The 18,274-nt window shown below is 45.3% G+C and overlaps 5 protein-coding genes and 1 non-coding gene across 6 annotated transcripts; 3 read left to right on the forward strand and 3 right to left on the reverse strand.

The window, feature by feature from the left end:
- The first annotated feature begins 2,523 nt into the window (after positions 1 to 2,523).
- On the forward strand, positions 2,524 to 3,568 carry TrAFT101_002438 (uncharacterized protein). Its single transcript, XM_024903404.2, has 2 exons — positions 2,524 to 2,716; positions 2,777 to 3,568. Exons 1-2 carry the CDS (start codon positions 2,567 to 2,569, stop codon positions 3,311 to 3,313), a joined length of 687 nt encoding a protein of 228 aa, XP_024763550.1. The 5' UTR covers positions 2,524 to 2,566; the 3' UTR covers positions 3,314 to 3,568.
- Positions 3,569 to 3,743: 175 nt separating this feature from the next.
- TrAFT101_002439 (uncharacterized protein) lies at positions 3,744 to 4,757 on the reverse strand (the record flags this gene model as incomplete). Its single annotated transcript, XM_024899526.1, has 1 exon — positions 3,744 to 4,757. The coding sequence occupies one exon, from the start codon at positions 4,755 to 4,757 to the stop codon at positions 3,744 to 3,746; it is 1,014 nt and encodes a 337-aa protein (XP_024763551.1).
- Positions 4,758 to 8,967: 4,210 nt separating this feature from the next.
- On the forward strand, positions 8,968 to 10,726 carry ABF1 (Alpha-L-arabinofuranosidase; the record flags this gene model as incomplete). Its single annotated transcript, XM_024907580.2, has 1 exon — positions 8,968 to 10,726. One exon carries the CDS (start codon positions 8,968 to 8,970, stop codon positions 10,504 to 10,506), a length of 1,539 nt encoding a protein of 512 aa, XP_024763552.2. The 3' UTR covers positions 10,507 to 10,726.
- A 766-nt stretch (positions 10,727 to 11,492) lies between these two features.
- Positions 11,493 to 12,540, reverse strand: TrAFT101_002441 (uncharacterized protein). The gene has a single exon (XM_024907581.2). The coding sequence runs from the start codon at positions 12,206 to 12,208 to the stop codon at positions 11,765 to 11,767; it is 444 nt and encodes a 147-aa protein (XP_024763553.1). The 5' UTR covers positions 12,209 to 12,540; the 3' UTR covers positions 11,493 to 11,764.
- Positions 12,541 to 15,952: 3,412 nt separating this feature from the next.
- Positions 15,953 to 16,053, forward strand: TrAFT101_002442. Its single transcript has one exon. It is a non-coding gene; the product is annotated as a tRNA-Ala (tRNA).
- A 357-nt stretch (positions 16,054 to 16,410) lies between these two features.
- TrAFT101_002443 (uncharacterized protein) lies at positions 16,411 to 17,923 on the reverse strand (the record flags this gene model as incomplete). Its single annotated transcript, XM_024901732.2, has 4 exons — positions 16,411 to 17,097; positions 17,172 to 17,349; positions 17,422 to 17,543; positions 17,612 to 17,923. The coding sequence occupies 4 exons, from the start codon at positions 17,921 to 17,923 to the stop codon at positions 16,708 to 16,710; spliced, it is 1,002 nt and encodes a 333-aa protein (XP_024763555.1). The 3' UTR covers positions 16,411 to 16,707.
- Between the last annotated feature and the right edge of the window lie 351 nt (positions 17,924 to 18,274).

The raw sequence follows: 18,274 nt of genomic DNA on the forward strand, positions 1-18,274 counted from the left end.
CTTAAGTACAGGATCAATAATTGCCTAATGATGAAGAATAGCTGCGACCGCCATCTGAGGTTAGCCCTTTGTACTGTTTTTCAATTCCTATCCTATATAATTGTCATTTTGTCGTTATCTAGCGCTACTGTCTCTTGTCGTCGATTGAATCAAATGAAGTTATATCCAATCCAGGCTATGCACATATTGGATAAAGCTGATATTGCTTAGTCTTTCGTTCCGGTGAGAATGGATAATCATCGCTAGATGATAGTTTTTACCAATCTAAGAAAATGGACAACAGATAGAGATGGAGAAGAGCCGTCTTTTGACGGCGTCCACCCCGCCGCCACCACTGTCCCCTTCCACGGACCTCGCCTCCTCCTTTCTTCCCTTGTGCCATAGGACCCCGCAGCTGTTGTAATTGCCATTGGTGCGCGGAGGACTCTGCTGCATTTGCCAACAATCTTCTCGCTGTCGACCCCCTTTGTTACCACTGCCGCGGCCGATGGCTTCCTAGCCACTCCCTTCCTCCCAATGCTGATTGAGGCCTACTCTCCTAGTGATATTTTAACTTCCGTCATTTAGACGAGTAGCTCGTCCACCGTAAGTCTCAAGTCCAAATGCCTACCTCGGTAATACGCCACACACCTAACGGAGTATCAGTGTTTCATATGCCAAACCGTATACTGAATGCACTTTAGTAGGTGGCTCCGGCCCATAGGGTGTAAGAGCAATTCGGGAGGACCTGATGGCCAATTTGGCACATGCTTTTCATAATAATCAATACAGTTATCTAGCGCTCACACATATTTGTATACATGGGCGATTAAAAATGTCCTTCGCGGAGCCAGATCTATGTAGTCTCGATAGACATCTCAGCAAAGGAGACATAAGTGAGAAATCTTAGGCGAATTGGGATATTTCACCAGTATTGAGTATTCGTCTTTGGTTGATCTACCATTATTCCAACCTCCGCCCAGGCGGTGCATTTTAGCCTAAGTGGAAATTAACAGTCACAATAACGATTTTATTATGACGCTCTCATGATAGTTTTACATGCAAAATCATGCCATTATAATGCCGGTTCTCATGAGAACTCATCTTAAAGTCTTACTGAGACAAGATTGCAAGTTAAGGTTTAAGGAGTGCACGCAAATTATAATATATAACAATACCTCTCATGGAAGAGTCAAATCCCAAACTCTTATAATATGATTTCGGCCCCCTTAGTGCCAAAGAACGTATGGCAAAAGGAATAGTGTGCTGCATCTTCAGTTCCGCCATTGAGACCAGCAAGCTATGAGATGTATCGTTCCTTACCAAATCTATTTTTAATATAATTTGAAAGCTAGATTCCAAAACTTCCCATCGCATCACTCATTACGTTGACCCATCATCTCACTCTCAGTTCTCCCAGCAGTGTCACTCACTGACTCTATAGCCTTATTGCAAGCAGGTAGGTCTCAAAACCGTGGATACGATTCATCATATTTAGATGACTGAAAATTAAGTTTCCATTCATACCTATGCATTTCACTCTTTCTAGTCGATTTCGCAACTCTGTGATATAACATTCGTACACCTTTAGTTCTTCTTACACATGCATCTTCAAAACCGCTACATACATACTCGAATGCAATAAAGGTAAGTTAGATAACCCAAAGTTCCAATCATTGGTTCATTGTGAATTTTTTAAAGCTCAAAGAAGCAGGTCAATAGAGATAGTTCCGCACGACAATCTCGTTGCCTTAAAGTGCTCCAGGTCCAATGCTCTTCCGCGTGGTCTATCTATATGATAGATCTGCAACCTAGCGGGGGGCGCTAAGCCATGAGCAGGAAGCAGTGCGCAGTATGTAAGTGCGAAAAAAGGAAGGACAGAGGATTGATGTGATCGGTTAGAACTGCCGGATGGAATCCGGTTGGCAATGGGCGGGGTAGATAATATGAGAAGACGTTGCCTTGTGTATTGCGCTTATGATGCTTCTAGGTACATAAAGAGAGAGAAATGGGTTTTGTATATCGGTATTCTTCGTCCGGAAAACTCTATGGCTCTTCCTGATGGTAAAGATTATATGCTACGTTCGTTACTTTTAGTAACTAGTCTAGGTCGTAACGTAAGCATTCTTTCAGCCGGATTTCCTAAATGTACCACCTACCAAACTCGACTAAACTGCCGGCCAAAAGGACCCGTTTGCATTCAGGGATTGTGTTCAGCTCTCGGACCTAGGCCAATCTTGAGTGGTTGTGCCCCCCCAAATGGTGGGGTTTGATATCAAGAGCTGCACCACGAGGAGCAGATGCAAAGCCTGATGCGTCAAACCATTAATGTGACGTAAAGGACGCTAGTACAAGATCTGATGTCCTTTATCTAGAACAAAATAAGAAATAAGCCAGAACTTTTGCCCTTAAGCATATCGGTATCGACTCACGGAGTTGAGAGGGTTACATTCGCTCCTTCAGTGATCCGAGGTGTAAGTATATAATGCCCCGTCATGGCTCCAAGAAGGTGTCGCTTTCAATAAACATAGCCTTCCAGTCTCAATTAGTTTATCAGCCCTTACAATTAAGTCTATCATACTTTACAATGAAGACAATTACTCCCATTGCTGCCGGAATCGGCATCTTGTCTTCTATAGCAAGTGCATCCGTTCAAGGCTTCGATATATCCCACTATCAGCCTACTGTAAACTTTCAAAAAGCATATTCCGATGGTGCCCGATTCGTTATTATAAAGGTTCATATTACATCTTTATTTTTCGTCACGTTCTAACGCGCTAATGCTTCCAAATTATAGGCCACCGAAGGGACCACATACATTGACCCCAGTTTTAGCGATCACTATACCCAAGCTACACAAGCGGGTTTTATTCGAGGCGGTTACCACTTCGCGCAGCCAGCTTCTTCTTCCGGTGCGGCGCAGGCCAACTACTTCCTAAAACATGGAGGAGGTTGGTCATCTGATGGCATTACTCTGCCCGGTATGCTTGATCTCGAGTATGCTCCCAGCGGTGACAGCTGTTACGGATTGAGCACCAGTGCCATGGTCAGCTGGATCAACGATTTCATCACAACTTACCATGCCGCTACGACTCAGTATCCTCTCATCTACACTTCCACTAGCTGGTGGCAGTTGTGTACCGGAAACAATGGCTCGTTCGGTAGCAAATCCCCTCTTGTCGTCGCAAGATACGCCAGCTCTGTGGGCACGTTACCCAATGGCTGGAGTTATTATACCATTTGGCAGAACAGCGACTCGGCTCCTTGGGGCGGCGACTCTGATGTGTTCAATGGAGATCTATCTCAACTCCAGAAGATTGCTCGTGGGAGTTAGATTTCTCATGCTAAGAGAAATTGAAGAAAGGATTGGCTAGCTAGCTCTAAATGACGGTTTATGTGCCGGCCTCCTTTTTTCGCACATTGGACATCTGACATGCCATTTCCTCCTCTTTCATGTAATATTTCGATAGATTCTAGCACATTGAAGGGAAGAAGAAAGGCATTGATAACCGAGGGTCAGTCAAAATATCTTTATATTTAGTAACTTGCTAAATGATATCTATTTAAATTATTGAATGATTATATGCCATCTATTGTACACTATTCAACCTCATCCTTGCAAATTTCAACGCATATACTTAATTGTTCTGTTGCCCCTCTCATTCCCACTACCTCCTCTAGCAATTTGAACAGCGATCTCTTGCCAATGCAGATTATATAGCACTATTATCGCTCGACAAAAATTATAGATCCGAGAAGCGTATTTATGCTCCTATTTCCTTCAAAGACAAGTCGTATAGTCTTGTCGCCGCGTCTTGATCGTACACCCATTCGGCATGACCTGGGTCAATCATTTTCCAGCCTTTCTTTAGTGGCTCGCTGAATCGATTTCTTTCACAGTACTTTCCTCCTTGGCCCTCCAGATCTCTGCTAACAGCAGCCCATACCGACGTTGAGGCACCTTGCTCAGCATTCATCACCGAGTGAAATGTTGCCATAGGACCAGATTTAATGATTACCATCCAATCCTTGACATCCCATTGACTTGGTGCCTGTAGCCCTGTTCGAATTCCGCCGGGGTGCACGCTCCATGCATGGAGGCCTTGAGCGCCATATCTTCTCTCAATCTCACTAGCGGTATAGACATTTGCTAGCTTGCTCTGGCCGTATGCGGTAGGACGATCGTATTTGCGTTTTTCCCAGTTCAGATCTCCAAAGTCCATAGGGGCATTTCTATGAGCAGTAGAAGAAACAATTACGACTCTCGAGCAAAATTCTGGAGTTGATGATGCCAATAGGGTCGGTCTCAGAAGCTCAAGGAGAAGAAAATGAGATAGATGATTTGTGCCCCAGTGCTTTTCGTAGCCATCTGAAGATCTACCGAAAGGCACGTGCCGAATGCCTGCGTTTTCTATGAGGATGTTGAGAGTATCGCTCTTTGACTTGAACTCTTCGACACAAGATCGAACGCTATCAAAGGACTCAAGGTTCAGCTTAATGAGATGGACACGGTCGCCATCGAGAATATTCCCAAGCGCCTCTTTTGCCTTCTCCATATTGCGAGCTGTAACAAAAACGGTTGCGCCGGTAGCTTTCATCGCTCTCGCTGTCTCGATTCCAAGTCCTGAAGAGCAACCGGTAATGAGTACAACTTTGTCCTTCATATTTCCTTCTCTTTGCTCATCTTTGATAATCTGTAGAGCGGTAGGCCTTGCATCGCCGGGTCCTCGTTGGTTGGCGTGTGCTTCCGCGTAACGGCTCGTTGCTATGGTGGTCATGGCTAAGAATAGATACAAATTTATATAGGCGTTGGTAAACTGGTCTCGAAATCGTGTGTGTGATGCTGATAGATATAATATGAATGGAAGAGATAGGATTTGACTGTGAGGTGCTGATATGTTTTTACGACATAGGCATCGAGATGCTCGCTTATATATTCTTGGGGAAAAAATCCTCCGCTATTTCTCTTATAAGACTGCCTCCTCCTTACTTTAACTAAATGAAAGGTGGTAGATCTATAAGAAGGCTGCAGGAAAGCCATGCGCCACGACGTATCCTATTTGGCAGGCAAGTCAGCCACATACTCCCAAAGTGGCAATTCTGCTGACAGGGTCCGCTAAAACCCATCCACGAAAATTAACCATCGCCGTTTACTCTGGGTATGCCTGAGAAAATAGCATAATTACAGCTGCTTACCTCTGCATTTCAGCACGCGGAAATTATGTGTGCATGAACAAAGACTTCCGAAGCCCCACCTGTGCAATTCGTGACTGCTGTTTACTAGGTACTCAAATAGGCAACTTTTTGTCAGCAACGTCGGGATGAGTCGAAACATCTCTTAATCATGAAAGGCTGTATTGCAGCATCATTGTTATTGAGTACTCGTAATTACATGAGTAGATGTGCACGCCATAAATTTCCTGTAGAAGGGAGAAGAAATAGCAGATAGGTTGCTCTAAACAAGAACTAAGGACCAAACTTAACTCAGAGGGTTCAAGTCGAGGTGACTCCTGTGCAGTGGAGTGTATATTTCCAGTATGCCAATACAGAGACACATAACCCTTTGAAGCAAAAAAGTCCTTTGGCAGGTATAGAAAATGATCAATACACGCTTATCGAGAGGCGCAGCAACTAAGTTGTGAAGCCCTTTGACATTCATTTACTTAGTAAGACTGCTCTATCATCTTGCACATGCCACTGCAATAACTTCTATGCCAAGAGTACTTGATGTACAGACTGTTTAAATTGACTAAATCGAGCAGTTGTAAGTAAGATGATATCCTGTACAGACCTTACCACCCAACCTTGCGAAGATATTCAATCTCGAGAACCAATCGTGTAGCTACGAAGCGAGGATATGACTGGAGAAGTATAGTCGTTTAACACGATTTTTGATTGAGAGGAACGCTTCGATGAACCCAATGTGTCACCTGGGCATCGCGCCCACTGCTAAGAGCAGCTATATTTGGATCTCGGCTTTTTGCAAGTGTATGGTTTGTTTTTTTCACCTCGCTAGCTATCAGAAGGACAATGCGCGTTTCTTGTTTCGAAATTGCATGAGCAGCCATGCGCTTTCCATTGGCAACGGAGGCCGCACTGCCTCTTAAATCGGCAATGAGAAATACAGTACTCTGGCGCTTGTTTTTTATTTAAATGTACAAAGACTGCTTTTCATAATCTCGTTATTTCGAACTTGTTGTTTCAAATATGAAGTTCTTTACCATCACCTGTTTTTGTGTGTATCCTAAGTGGCGAAAGGGCTGTCTTTTAGTTTCGCGCAAGGCCACAATGTTTGCAAGAAGCGAGTCGAGACAAGAGATTTGGGATGGAATAGGAGTCGGTCATATAGCGTCGGATATTGCGTTGGCTCGCGTCTTTGTTACGGAGAAGAATATCAGTTGGTATCGTAAGTGCGAAATCCTGTTTACCCTCAAGTAGTGCGTAAAATTCTACCCGAATAATGTGGTTCAACCTTTAATTTAATACCATCAAAGATTTGCCTTATTTTAGCGTCTTCTAGATGTAGGTACGGGCTTCATGCTGTGAGCTTTTTGTGTCGCATTCATATTGGATAGGAAAAAGTGAGAAGAAATAATTGTTCTGTTTTTTTCTATCTTCAGTGCCGCTTGAGTCAGGGCATCTTGAAATCATGATCGAGCCGCTTTTCCGTAGTGCCTAAGCTCGATATGGGGCTAGCCAGCGTAAAGAAGGATGTTGGGCGCTTTGTGGTGGATCGTGCAAAATAGGTTGAGAGATGCCCGTCACATCATGCATCAGTGGATATCTAGCTCATTTCAAAATAAGTGAAGCCAACGCCGACATAAGGTTCTCACCGTAAAATACGTCATAATGCCTGGAGCTTGTCCGTTCTAGCTTTCTAGTCAACTGAGAAGCTGCTGTATAACAAGGGGCCAAAAAAGTCAATTCCTATCCACCCAATGGCATGAACTTGGAGATTATTGATCTAGTAAGCGCAGAAAAGCATCGCGCATTATTTCCAAAGAAAGGCGGGGTTGCGCTTACATATGAAAGCAGCCATACTCCGTAGTTAGCAGCTCATTGGCCCGGAACAGCTTTGATTGCGCCTTCGCCCAAAGAGCTATAGAATCTCAAGAAATGGCCCTCTCTATCTTGTTTTATAAAGGCTAAAACAACATCTGCAGAAGATCGGGCCTCTTTTAGATGTTGATTTGCGCCTGCGGCCGCGACTCGCGTTGCTCCATGACGCCTCTCCTACCCGTGACCCAACTACATTCTGTCGATCCGTCATGTGCTACGTTGTACTCGTGCTCTTTGTTATTGAACGGCCCTCCGGTCCGGCTGATCTTGGACGTTTGTTCCAACAATGCCAAGAACCTCTAGTCACATGTGGTTTTATTTCGTTTCGTTTGGCTTGACCATCGTAACATTGATCTGGTCATATTACCGAAGGATCATGTGAAAACAACACCCCTCGTCGGCTTCGACAGGGATTATCTCGTTCTCGCAAACTCTTGATTAACAATGCGCATTGACAAAAACTACCCTACCTTTTACATGAGTGGTCCCCGCCGGGATGTGCTGCTGTTCCGACGCGCCGCGATCAGCTAGTAAATAACTTCTCGGCCAACCTTATCCGCCATCCATGTAACTATCAACAATCCTTTTATAACTAAGCTAGCGTCAATAAACCAGTAACACGCAGAGCATAGCCAACATCAGCGGATGCTGAAACAACCCAACGTAAGTCTTATCATGGCATCAGCGAGAAGCTTTCTTACTGCAGGCCAGTTTGACTATCTTCGAATGGAGTGGAATCAGGCTGGCAGCTTATGGAGGGTAGTAGGCATGCCAGGCACAAGGGATCTACCGATCTAGATGTTTATGCTTTCATCAGTAGTATCATACTTTGCTTAGCTTTGGTTAGCACTACTCGGAGTTTAGTGACATTATTGCCGCTACCCAAATGCGATGGTATTAGCGAGCCTTTGACTCCCAACACCAAGACCAACAAGGCTTCCCCAAGGTCTCCCCAAGGCTTCCCCACGATAATAGTGGGACTTGTGTGATCCTACGCCAGGCAGCGCTGCAATTGTCTACATCTATTGGCACGCTTAAGGAAAATTCCCGCACTGGCTAAATCATGCAAGGGAGTCAAGTAGCTCTGCAGCTTAGCAGCTTGCATAGCAGTATTTTGTTCCTAGCGTGAGATAGTAGGATCTTGTTAGCACTTAGCGTGATTTGGTGAGACAACCACGGCCTCCTGTTGATGCCGGCAGTTGGATGTAAGTTTATGTGAAATTATTGTCATAGAGCTAGGATATCACAAATAACAAGCACTATTCATTCCCGATTTGGTAGATGTATTCATGCTTTAGGGAATAAGAATACTACTTTTCTCGGAAGCAAATTCTCTTCTTGTCTCCATACCGGGTCACTCAAATTGTAAAAGCCCGTCGTTGCACGGGCTGTTTTTTTCTCGTTACCTCCTGTTTTGCATTAGTGTATTCATTTAGAACCAAGCTACGCAGACGCTAATACTCCAGAAAATGTATGTTTCATTCTATCCGTATGATCATACCCCAGATCCAGCCTCATGACGGCCCTTCTTGTGATATTGAAAAGCGGTATGTATGACACAAGGTTACCACTCCAACGGGACTATCTCGGCCATTTCAAGCTACGGTTTAAGACTACTGTAAGGCGAGCATGATGTTAGAGAGGGCAAGGATAGTTGAAAGGTAGTATTTCCAAATACTTGGAGTATTCGCCCATACCCTCTAGAGAAACCTCCTGCCTCTTTGGTAAAACATGTTCCTGCTTTTAAGTTAGAATCATATAACATTTTATGACATTGGATATGAATGGATGATGGTTAGGGAAGATCAGCGTTGCTCAGCTTAAAAACCACAGAGATCGCCCTTTCTTTCTGTTCATTGCAGATCAGTCTCATCGATCGATTCAAGACCACAGCCATATCCATCTCATTGTTCGTCTATATAGATAGATATGTTCTCCAAACCAAGCCGCGAACGCGTTAGCGTTTTCGCCTTGGGCCTAGTTGCCGCTGGTTCTCTTCAGCTTGTTGCTGCTGGACCTTGTGACATCTACGCGTCTGGTGGCACACCATGCGTTGCCGCACACAGCACAACTCGTGCCTTGTATGGAGCTTATAGCGGCCCACTCTATCAGGTACGACGCGGCTCCGACAATGCCACGACTACGATCTCGCCGCTATCTGCCGGTGGTGTTGCCAATGCCGGCGCTCAAGACTCCTTCTGCGCGTCGACAACGTGCCTCATCTCTATCATCTATGACCAGTCTGGCCATGGTAACCACATCACGCAGGCTCCTCCCGGCGGTGCCGCCCAAGGGCCACTGCCAGGGGGCCTTGATAACTTGGCTGGCGCAATTGGTGCGCCTGTCAGGCTGAACGGGCAAAAGGCATACGGTGTCTTCATTGCACCCTTTACGGGCTACCGCAACAACAACGCCAATGGAACTGCAACAGGAGATAGTCCAGAGGGCATGTACGCTGTTTTTGACGGCACTCATTACAACACGGCTTGTTGTTTTGACTATGGTAACGCCGAGACCAACTCTCGCGATACCGGCAACGGCCACATGGAAGCCATCTACTTTGGAACCGGTGATGGCTCTGGTCGCGGAACAGGCTCTGGAAGTGGCCCGTGGATCATGGCCGACTTGGAAAACGGTCTTTTCTCTGGTTTCGACCCTATTAACAACCCCGCTGACCCGACAATCACCTCTCGATTTGTCACCGCAATTGTCAAGGGACAGCCGAATCAGTGGGCAATCCGTGGCGGAGACTCCACCACTGGCTCTCTATCAACATTCTACAGCGGCGTGCGTCCCAATGGCGGCTACCAGCCAATGAGCAAGGAAGGTGCCATCATCCTTGGTACTGGTGGTGATAACAGCGATGGCGCCCAGGGAACCTTTTACGAGGGCGTCATGACCACGGGCTACCCATCTGATTCCACCGAAAACTCGGTCCAAGCCAACATTGTGGCTGCCAAATATACATTCGACCCCAGCTTGATGACCAGTGGACCATCTCTCAGCGTTGGATCGCACATTTCTCTGCGTGCTACAACCGCCTGCTGCACAACGCGATATATCGCACATTCGGGTTCAACTGTCAACACTCAGGTTGTCTCGTCGTCTGACAGCACCGCTCTCAAGCAGCAGGCCAGCTGGATCGTCCACACTGGTCTTGGAAACAGTGCCTGCTTCTCGTTTGAGTCTGTCGACACTCCCGGCAGCTATATCCGGCACTCCAATTACGCTCTAGTTCTCAACGCCAATGACGGCAGCAAGCTGTTCGGTGAGGACGCTACATTTTGCCCGCAAGCAGGTCTTAATGGCCAGGGCAACTCTTTCCACTCATGGAGCTATCCCAATCGCTGGTGGCGACACTACAATGCCCTTGGCTACATCGCTGCTAATGGTGGCGAGCATGCCTTTGACAGCCCTACTTTGTTCAACGACGATGTGAGCTTCGTGGTCAGTGCAGGCTTTGCTTAAGTCCTAGGCCACCAGTCCTTGCCAAAGTAATAGCGTACATCACTTCTAGCTGATTGTGGCACATACGAGCTTCTTTCTTTGGCTTGTTTACTGCTACCTGTGGCCAATAATAAGGAAAATGTACATAATGGCGTGGTCAAAACAGTTAATAAAGCTGGCTAGTATATATATGATGAAATGAAGCTTCTTATTTGAGCAATTCTAATTCCTTAGTGAAGCGTATGAGCAAACTATTCTCTGTAGCCCTAGAACTCTCCCCCATTTCAAATATGCTGGACTTTATTGCAATTGGTAGTATCTGGTCCACTTAATCATCATGAGAACCAACAGCAATGACAATAGTGGCTCAAGATCTTGAGACGCGCCACGCAAACGAATAACCTGGCCACATGTGAAAACGTGAAACAAAACGAGCAAATACAAACCATATGCTGCTTCAAAGCAAGATTTTGAGATAGAAAAGATCAAATGGTTTGCTAAGCTGCGAAATACTATGCTCAAAGTCATGAAACGCAATAACTAATATTCTGTAATACGTCGTATGAAATATGAATAGATGGGACCAAATTATTCGAGCACATGGGCTCTACTTGTATTAGACCGAGACATTAATACAATGCTTCTCAATGCTATATGTGTCACGAAAAATTAATCTATTCTTGACTAGATTAGTCATGACTGATCTCATTCACACTCCATGTTAACTTTATATTTTTTTTATAGAAAGGAATTGTATCAAGATCTGATTCATAAATTCAGTTATATAATTTACAGAGGGCTGGAGCATTGAAAAGCTGTAATTGGTCCCCTTATTTAATGATTGGAGTAGATAAAGTTATCCAAAAGCAGCAAATCAAAGTCAGCCGAAGCTAGATCGACCATATGGCCCCCCAACAATAACGTTCAAGATAACGTTTAAGATAAAGTTCCACACCGAAGATAAAGTTACACGCCAGTGACACAACAACACACCCGTGAGGAAGCCACAAAAGGATATAAACCTTTGATGGTTCCAAAAGAAATATAAAAAATTTGGATCTATTCAACGAATATTTATGCACATCATGCACGAGAACTTTACAGGCCTACATGGTACTGGTCAAAGTGGAGAGTATCATATTATATTTCATTACATTATACTTTATGGCTCGTAACTTCCAAAGCTTCATATACAACCTTCTCCGAATCCTCTATTCCTCCGTCTATATGCCCCCAAAGCGTTCATAAATTCAAAATCGGATACCAAAGCTAGTCCCCTCTATGGCAAGTTGGTAGGGGCGTAGCTCTGGTTGGGCGACACGACCTTGCCAGCTTGGACCTGCACATCGGTATAGGCGGGCCAGACAATGAGCTTCTTCGCGGCATCGGTCACAGCAAAAGTAGTGAAGCCATTGCCAGGGCCAAATTGGCCGCTCCAGCCGGATGTGATTGTGTAAGGTCCGCAAGTGACAGGACCTCCGTTGGCTTGTGAGGCATCTTTGGCCGCTTTGACAACGTATGTGCAAGATGTGGCAGCAGCGAGATGGGTGTCGACAGCAAATGTCCAAGTGCATGAAGTGTTGGCAGTATTGCACGTCCGCTTAAGGTTCTCAATTGTCCACTGGGGGACATTAGCCATCATGGACTTGTCGGCAGGAGTAGGAGCAGCGACGACATTAGAGGCTGCGAAGAGAGCGGTGATGAAAGTCTTAGTGAACTGCATGGTGGCGGTTTTGGTTTTTTGATGGGAGATTGTTCTGAAGTAGTAGCTGAGTTGCGTCAATGGATGTAGAGTGAAGTGTGAGATGGATGAAGAATGAATGATGCCGGAAGGAGGGAAGACCACCCTTCTTTATAGAATTCTAGCTCTAGGAAAAACAGGTTCAAGTGGAGAAGATACAATACAACAGGAACCCATATCAATGCAGTACAACACATTAAAGTTTGCCATGTTCAGGGGCGCCGAAAGAGCTCTCCATCGGATGCGATCACCCGAGCGCCACGAGGTGGAGCGAATCAAAGACCCCGCAGCATCTCGTAAAAAAAAGAAACTTGTTGTCGAGGCTGCTAGTGTTGCGGTGGCGATGCAACATAGCTGGCCAACTTCAACGTCATCGTCATTCAGCATGATATGCAGGGGTTTATCCCACATAACTGACAGTGGCGACCCAATCCGAGGTCTTGGTTTTAGACATTAGAGGGAGACTCAGAAGACAGTGATGTAATAATTTGAGCATCTAGAAATTGTTTCGATTAATTCTATGCTGAATTTACTAACAAGCGTTTATGCCACTACAAAGAGCTGCAACGTTGCCGGATCTACAAAACTTTAGCTTGTATGCTTGGAATCTTTTAAGTGCGTTGAATAGCGGGGTACCTGGTCCGGGATACATCTGCCGCTGGCTCGTATTCCATGAATAGATCATACTATGTAGGTAAACGGTTACCGTATCCGGAAACTCAATGGTCAGGCGAGTCCACCGCCCCCTAAACTTGGGCCAATGTTTTAGAACTTTGACCACATAGTTCGTAAAGACTTGGTTGAGATATACCGCTCAAAAGCTCCTTTAGAACACATATGGCGGTCAGAAACTTAGGAACCGAAATGGACTCGTATTCATTCGCTAAGAAGAGGATTTCTTGTTACCATGCTTTGCAAAATATATTCTTATTTGATGAGTCAAAAAACCGAGCCACAAAAGTTATAAATATGCTGCATTAATAACGGTGGAACATCAGAGTTGTGTGGCCGTGGCGTATAGTGACTTCAATTGAGTGGCTTCAACTGTAATAGGCATCCGACTTGTAAAGTAACTCTAGTCCTACGGAGAACTAGTCTATATTATTAGCGATAGTAAGCCATCGGCTATACTAGCGGATTATCCCGCGCCTGAATACTATTTTTACCATATCCGTACAAGTAGGGAGATTCAATTCTACTACTACTAGTTAGCTAGGGAGAACGGGCCTCGGCAAAGGGGCGGACTCTCCAACGTGTAGCATGATGCCGACGGCGGCTCCACTAAGTCGTATCGCCCCAGAGAAGCCAAGCATCGAGGCAGCTGGAACGGTGAAGAAGCAGTGGAACTCTTGGATGAGAAATTTCGAGCAGAGCAAAGTACGAGACACAATAGTAAATGTCGGCGACTCGATGAGTTATGCAGATAAACGCGCTACATAACACCAAAGAGAGCATACAGTGTCGCATAAGAGAATGAAATGAGCACAGCGTGTCTCACTTTATCCGCATAATGCCTCGTATTGCAAATGCTGAGATCCCTGCGCATGGGCCGCGACCGTCGGGCTCTCCGTGGCCATAGAGGGCTTAAATATTAGCGTAGCTGTATTACTAAATGCTTTGTTGTTGGTTTCAGCAGGAGAGGTTCAGTTGGTTAATTTGCTGTTCAGGATTATATTATGTACATATGTCGAGGTCGTATGGTACCCTTAGTAGTCTAGAGTAATCTGTCTGGCCTGTTGCGTTATTTTGCATGTGTAACATATCGCAAGAAGGCAAACGGGGCTCTCTATGTAGTATAAGGGGTGTAAAACACTATTCAAGCTTCTAGACAGGATATGTCACATTTAGACATATTTTTTTGCATGGATAGAGACCGTTTGTTATATTCACTAATAGTTACATCTTTACGAAGAAGTTTCTCGCTCCATATGTTTAGTCAGAGACTTTCATGACGAATTCTACGATTCTTTTATAGCAGTCTATTGGCTGTGGATGTGTATGAAGCATCTAGAAATAGTACGGCAATCCTTATATACCCTTAAGTATGTGTCAACACCATCTAATTGCGACTTCTCCGCGTAGACAATTATTTCATCTGGGGGAATATCGCATTCTGCAGTTATAATTACTGTAGACTCATGGGATGTTAGCTGAAGTTACTTCTAGTGTCTAGCCGGCAAAGAACAGTGCTGAATGATTCATAATTTACACGCTGGTGGCAAGTTTTTGAGGGACTGCGCGAGCAGCGGCGAGCAGCGCCAGTCGAACCATTCCATACGTGCAGCAGTAACAACACTATCGTTGCAGTTTTGCTGATAGCTACCCATCTTGTACGCTTCCCCGGGAAAGAAGTTGGGGTGGCAAGTTACAGAAAATGAGAGAACTTGGGCTATGATCCATTGAACCTTCGTCCCGGGCCATGATGGCGACAACACTGCCCTGGTGATTGGTTAGCTCACCCTAGAATGAAAATACACACTGCACAGCAAAATGACTTACTGTACGCTTGAATGGTCTTGCATCACGGTATGTATATGCAATAACACCTACCCACTTCAGTGTATCGAAGCAGTCCTTCAGTGCATACGGAAACCTTTACTGGGTCGACCTATTACCATGGTCAATAAACAAAACATGCATATCCATCACATTTGTATTCCACCTACTGTCTATAGTCAATCCTAATCCCGGTTGATGAACTTTGGCCGAAATCAACGCGTATACGTCTCGCGGGTCCAATCAAACCATACAGTGATAAAATGCTCTAGATAGCACAAATGTCTATTTTTTTTATGATTACTGGGAGAGCGAGCATATACATACAGGGAATATCAACGTCCTGATCTACCTGCTGGCCTTTTTCTCTTCGAAACTCCATACTCGAGGGTCCTTCCACACATTCGGCACAGCCAAGACATCACTCGAGTCCATCGCTATCAAGAATGATATGACTTCTACCAGTCAGAAGCAAATGCAGATCTTAAAAGATTCTACGACCAATTTTAACAGGTATTCAAAATGGCTGGGAAAAGGATACTCCTCATGTTCGTTTATCCCTGTTTGGATTCGAAGCGGATAGTAGCTTCACCAAATCTATCAAAGAGCGGCCCGAGAAGGGGTAGCCTTGGCTAGACAATAGCTCCAGACATTATATCTTGACTCCGCGTCATAGGAGCTCGCATGGGATAAACTAGTCATGTAGGGGTCCACCACACACTTTGCTGCAGGCCTAACGGATAGCTCGATAGGTCATTCTCAAGTTCTGCTCTTTCCTTTTCACTTGAACCATCTTCATGCCGGATCTGACTTGACATTTTCTGGTATAATTTTATCATCCATTTTCAACAACATACGGAAATAGCGGGGTACGCAAAAGTCAAGCTCTGGATATCGGCTAAGGAGCAGGACGACGTCGATATCGTAGTGCAGATCCGTTAGGCCTCAACAGACGGTAGGCCGCTCGAACATTTCAATGATCCATACCCCATACCGGACTCTGAGGTAAGAAATGACAACATCGCGACGAGCAAATATGCAAGCTCATCATTCATATAGAACTGAGGTTGTTTCCACATAATAGCACTACTTTGTCTGGCTGTTTAGCTTACTCCGCTAGTTTTAGGACAACAGAGCTCTCTTTCTTCTCGACACACATTGATACACTAATCAGAACATTCATGAAGAGAATATTCTCGCTGTTGGCCAAGCCAATCAGAGGGCTCGAATGGGCGGATGGTTTAGTGGTATAATTTTCCCTTAGCATCGAGTGGCTTACGAGCTACTTTAACGCCTGGGAAAGGTCCGGGGTTCGATTCCCCGTTTGTCCAACAAGCATCTCCGATTTACTTTTTTGTTTTGGCATTCTTGGATATTGATTGGTTTATCCCTTGTTAAGTTGGATGAGTGAGACAAGAAGTCCAAAATATAGTGCTTCTATCTTCATAACACTATTTCGTGTTCAGCCCGATATGAACTTTGCCCCTTTTCTTTTTATCTTTTCTAAGTAACTAACGTATGACGATAACCCTCATAAGACGAGCTTGCGGCAAGTGGGGACTTATTCTCCGCACATACTTATGTCAAAGACTACTTTCGTACTTTAACAACTCTATGGTCAATTCATATTAGTATTCTTGGAAGGGTCGACATAAGTGCATAAAGTCATGGTTGTTATGTACATATTTGTTTATTGCGTATGTAGTAAATGCTAACTATGTGCACGACTAAATCCCTGGTCGGAATCTCCCTGATCAGATGTCCAAATCAGCTAGCGGTAGTGGCGTAGACAGAGCCGTTGTGGTGGACTCGTATCATCATTCGTTCATTCAATAACATCTGCCTTCGAACTGCAAACCCTATTCTCACTGCTCACTTCGATAAAGTGCCCGATAGCCAGAGCTATGTTTGATTCGATCGATTGTCTTTCCTTGCTGCCTTTTCGGCTGAATCGAAGTTGCAATGGTTTCGGTGTCATGACAGATTTAGTGGATAGGGTTGTTACCGGGAAGGGCAGAAATTGGGCCGTTAAGTCCAATGTTCTCTGTAGGAGCAGGAGTCTGGAGCTTCTGAGGCGAAGAAGAACCAGGAGAGCCGTTGGGTCCGACATTCAAGCTGCATCCCTTGTCAAGGACACCATTGGGACCAGTGCAGGTGGCGATGGCGTTGTTGAGTGCGTTTTGGTCAGTCCAGCCTTGGAGGTAGTCTGCGTGAAGACTGTAACCGGTAGCATCACCGTCGGCATAGACAAGGCGGTTGTAATTCTGGATTGAGCCAGTGTCATAAAAGAACTCGTAGAAGACCGAGAGAATGGCCTTGGGGTGTGATTGAGGGCAGACACCTCCATTGTAGGCACCAATGGCGGGGAAAGCAACCTGTGGTCTTATTAGCGTTATACATACCTTGGAGCCGAGAAACCCTTTGCTAAGGAATAAAAGGGGTTACGTACATGAGACTTGTGAGTGCTGCTGTCCAAGTTGACGCCGTCCCAGCAAGACGGGAAGAATGTCTCAGAACGCATGCGCTGGCATTGCTTGGAAGGGAAGGTATTGGAGTCAGGCACAGGATTGGGATCAATGCAAACGTGCGAGATGGCCTGGTCTTCGAAGCTCGAGGCATTGAAAGTGCTATTAAATGTTAGAATTGTGAAAAAAGAAAATCACCCAAAAAATTGGAGTCCTCATGTTCAAACTACGCACCGTCGGTTTAGATCTCCAACCAACATGATGAGGCCTTGAGGAGGGGCAATAGGAGGAGGAGCTGAATCGCAGTTGGTTCTGCCAGGAGCATAGTCACAGGCACGTTGGATGTAGTAGGTAGCCTATCCTTCTTATTAGTATGATCCAACACTGTATGAAGAACAATTCTACAGCAAATTCGACAACTTACACTACCCTGGAAAGTAACTAGCTCAAACTGGCCATCAGTTCGCTGATGGTAAACTTGGGGCTGCCAGTAGTTGCTTTGATCGAGGACCTTGTCACATGTTGTGGCAGTGGCAGCTCGTGCTTGAGCGGGGGTCGTGTTGAAGGAGAAAGCGGTGCCACCAACAACGGCATGGACATGAGAAGACAGTATACCAGGAGAGACGATGGGATCACCTCGGAACTGAGTCAGGGGAGAGCAGTTGACAGTGAACAGTTGAGCCTGAGCTCCAACGGCAGCGGCCAGAGCAGCCAGGGCAGATTGCTTCAAAGTCATGATGTAAGTGTTAATTATATACTATTTCGGCTCTTAGACGACTCAAGAAGGATTGAAGCTGAGGATTGAAGCTGAAGGATGACCTGGTAAGCGAAAATTCCAGAGTCCAGGGACTCGTGGCATCTTATATATCAATTGAAATAATACGGTGGAAGAATCCTGGACCCCTCGTGTTTGTCTTATCTCCAATGTAACCAAATTCCATATTTACCCTCGTCGTTCTTGCTCCTCGTGCTGACATGTTTCGAAACAACCCTTTAGTCATCTTAGCAGGAATAGTATGCGCGTCGGATCAATCTGGTGCTAATCGACCAAGCTATCCCCGTTCCTGGAGAGCTTCATCGGGGACAA

Source organism: Trichoderma asperellum, chromosome 2 (assembly GCF_020647865.1).
Source record: "Trichoderma asperellum chromosome 2, complete sequence".
Taxonomy (NCBI): Eukaryota; Fungi; Ascomycota; class Sordariomycetes; order Hypocreales; family Hypocreaceae; genus Trichoderma; species Trichoderma asperellum.

Bases quoted from the DNA above. Each gene is read 5' to 3' on its own strand.
- TrAFT101_002441 (XM_024907581.2), bottom strand. From the start codon at position 12,208: ATGCAGTTCACTAAGACTTTCATCACCGCTCTCTTCGCAGCCTCTAAT.
- TrAFT101_002438 (XM_024903404.2), top strand. From the start codon at position 2,567: ATGAAGACAATTACTCCCATTGCTGCCGGAATCGGCATCTTGTCTTCT. The intron at 2,717-2,776 runs GTTCATATTACA...TCCAAATTATAG, and splicing joins CCCGATTCGTTATTATAAAG to GCCACCGAAGGGACCACATA.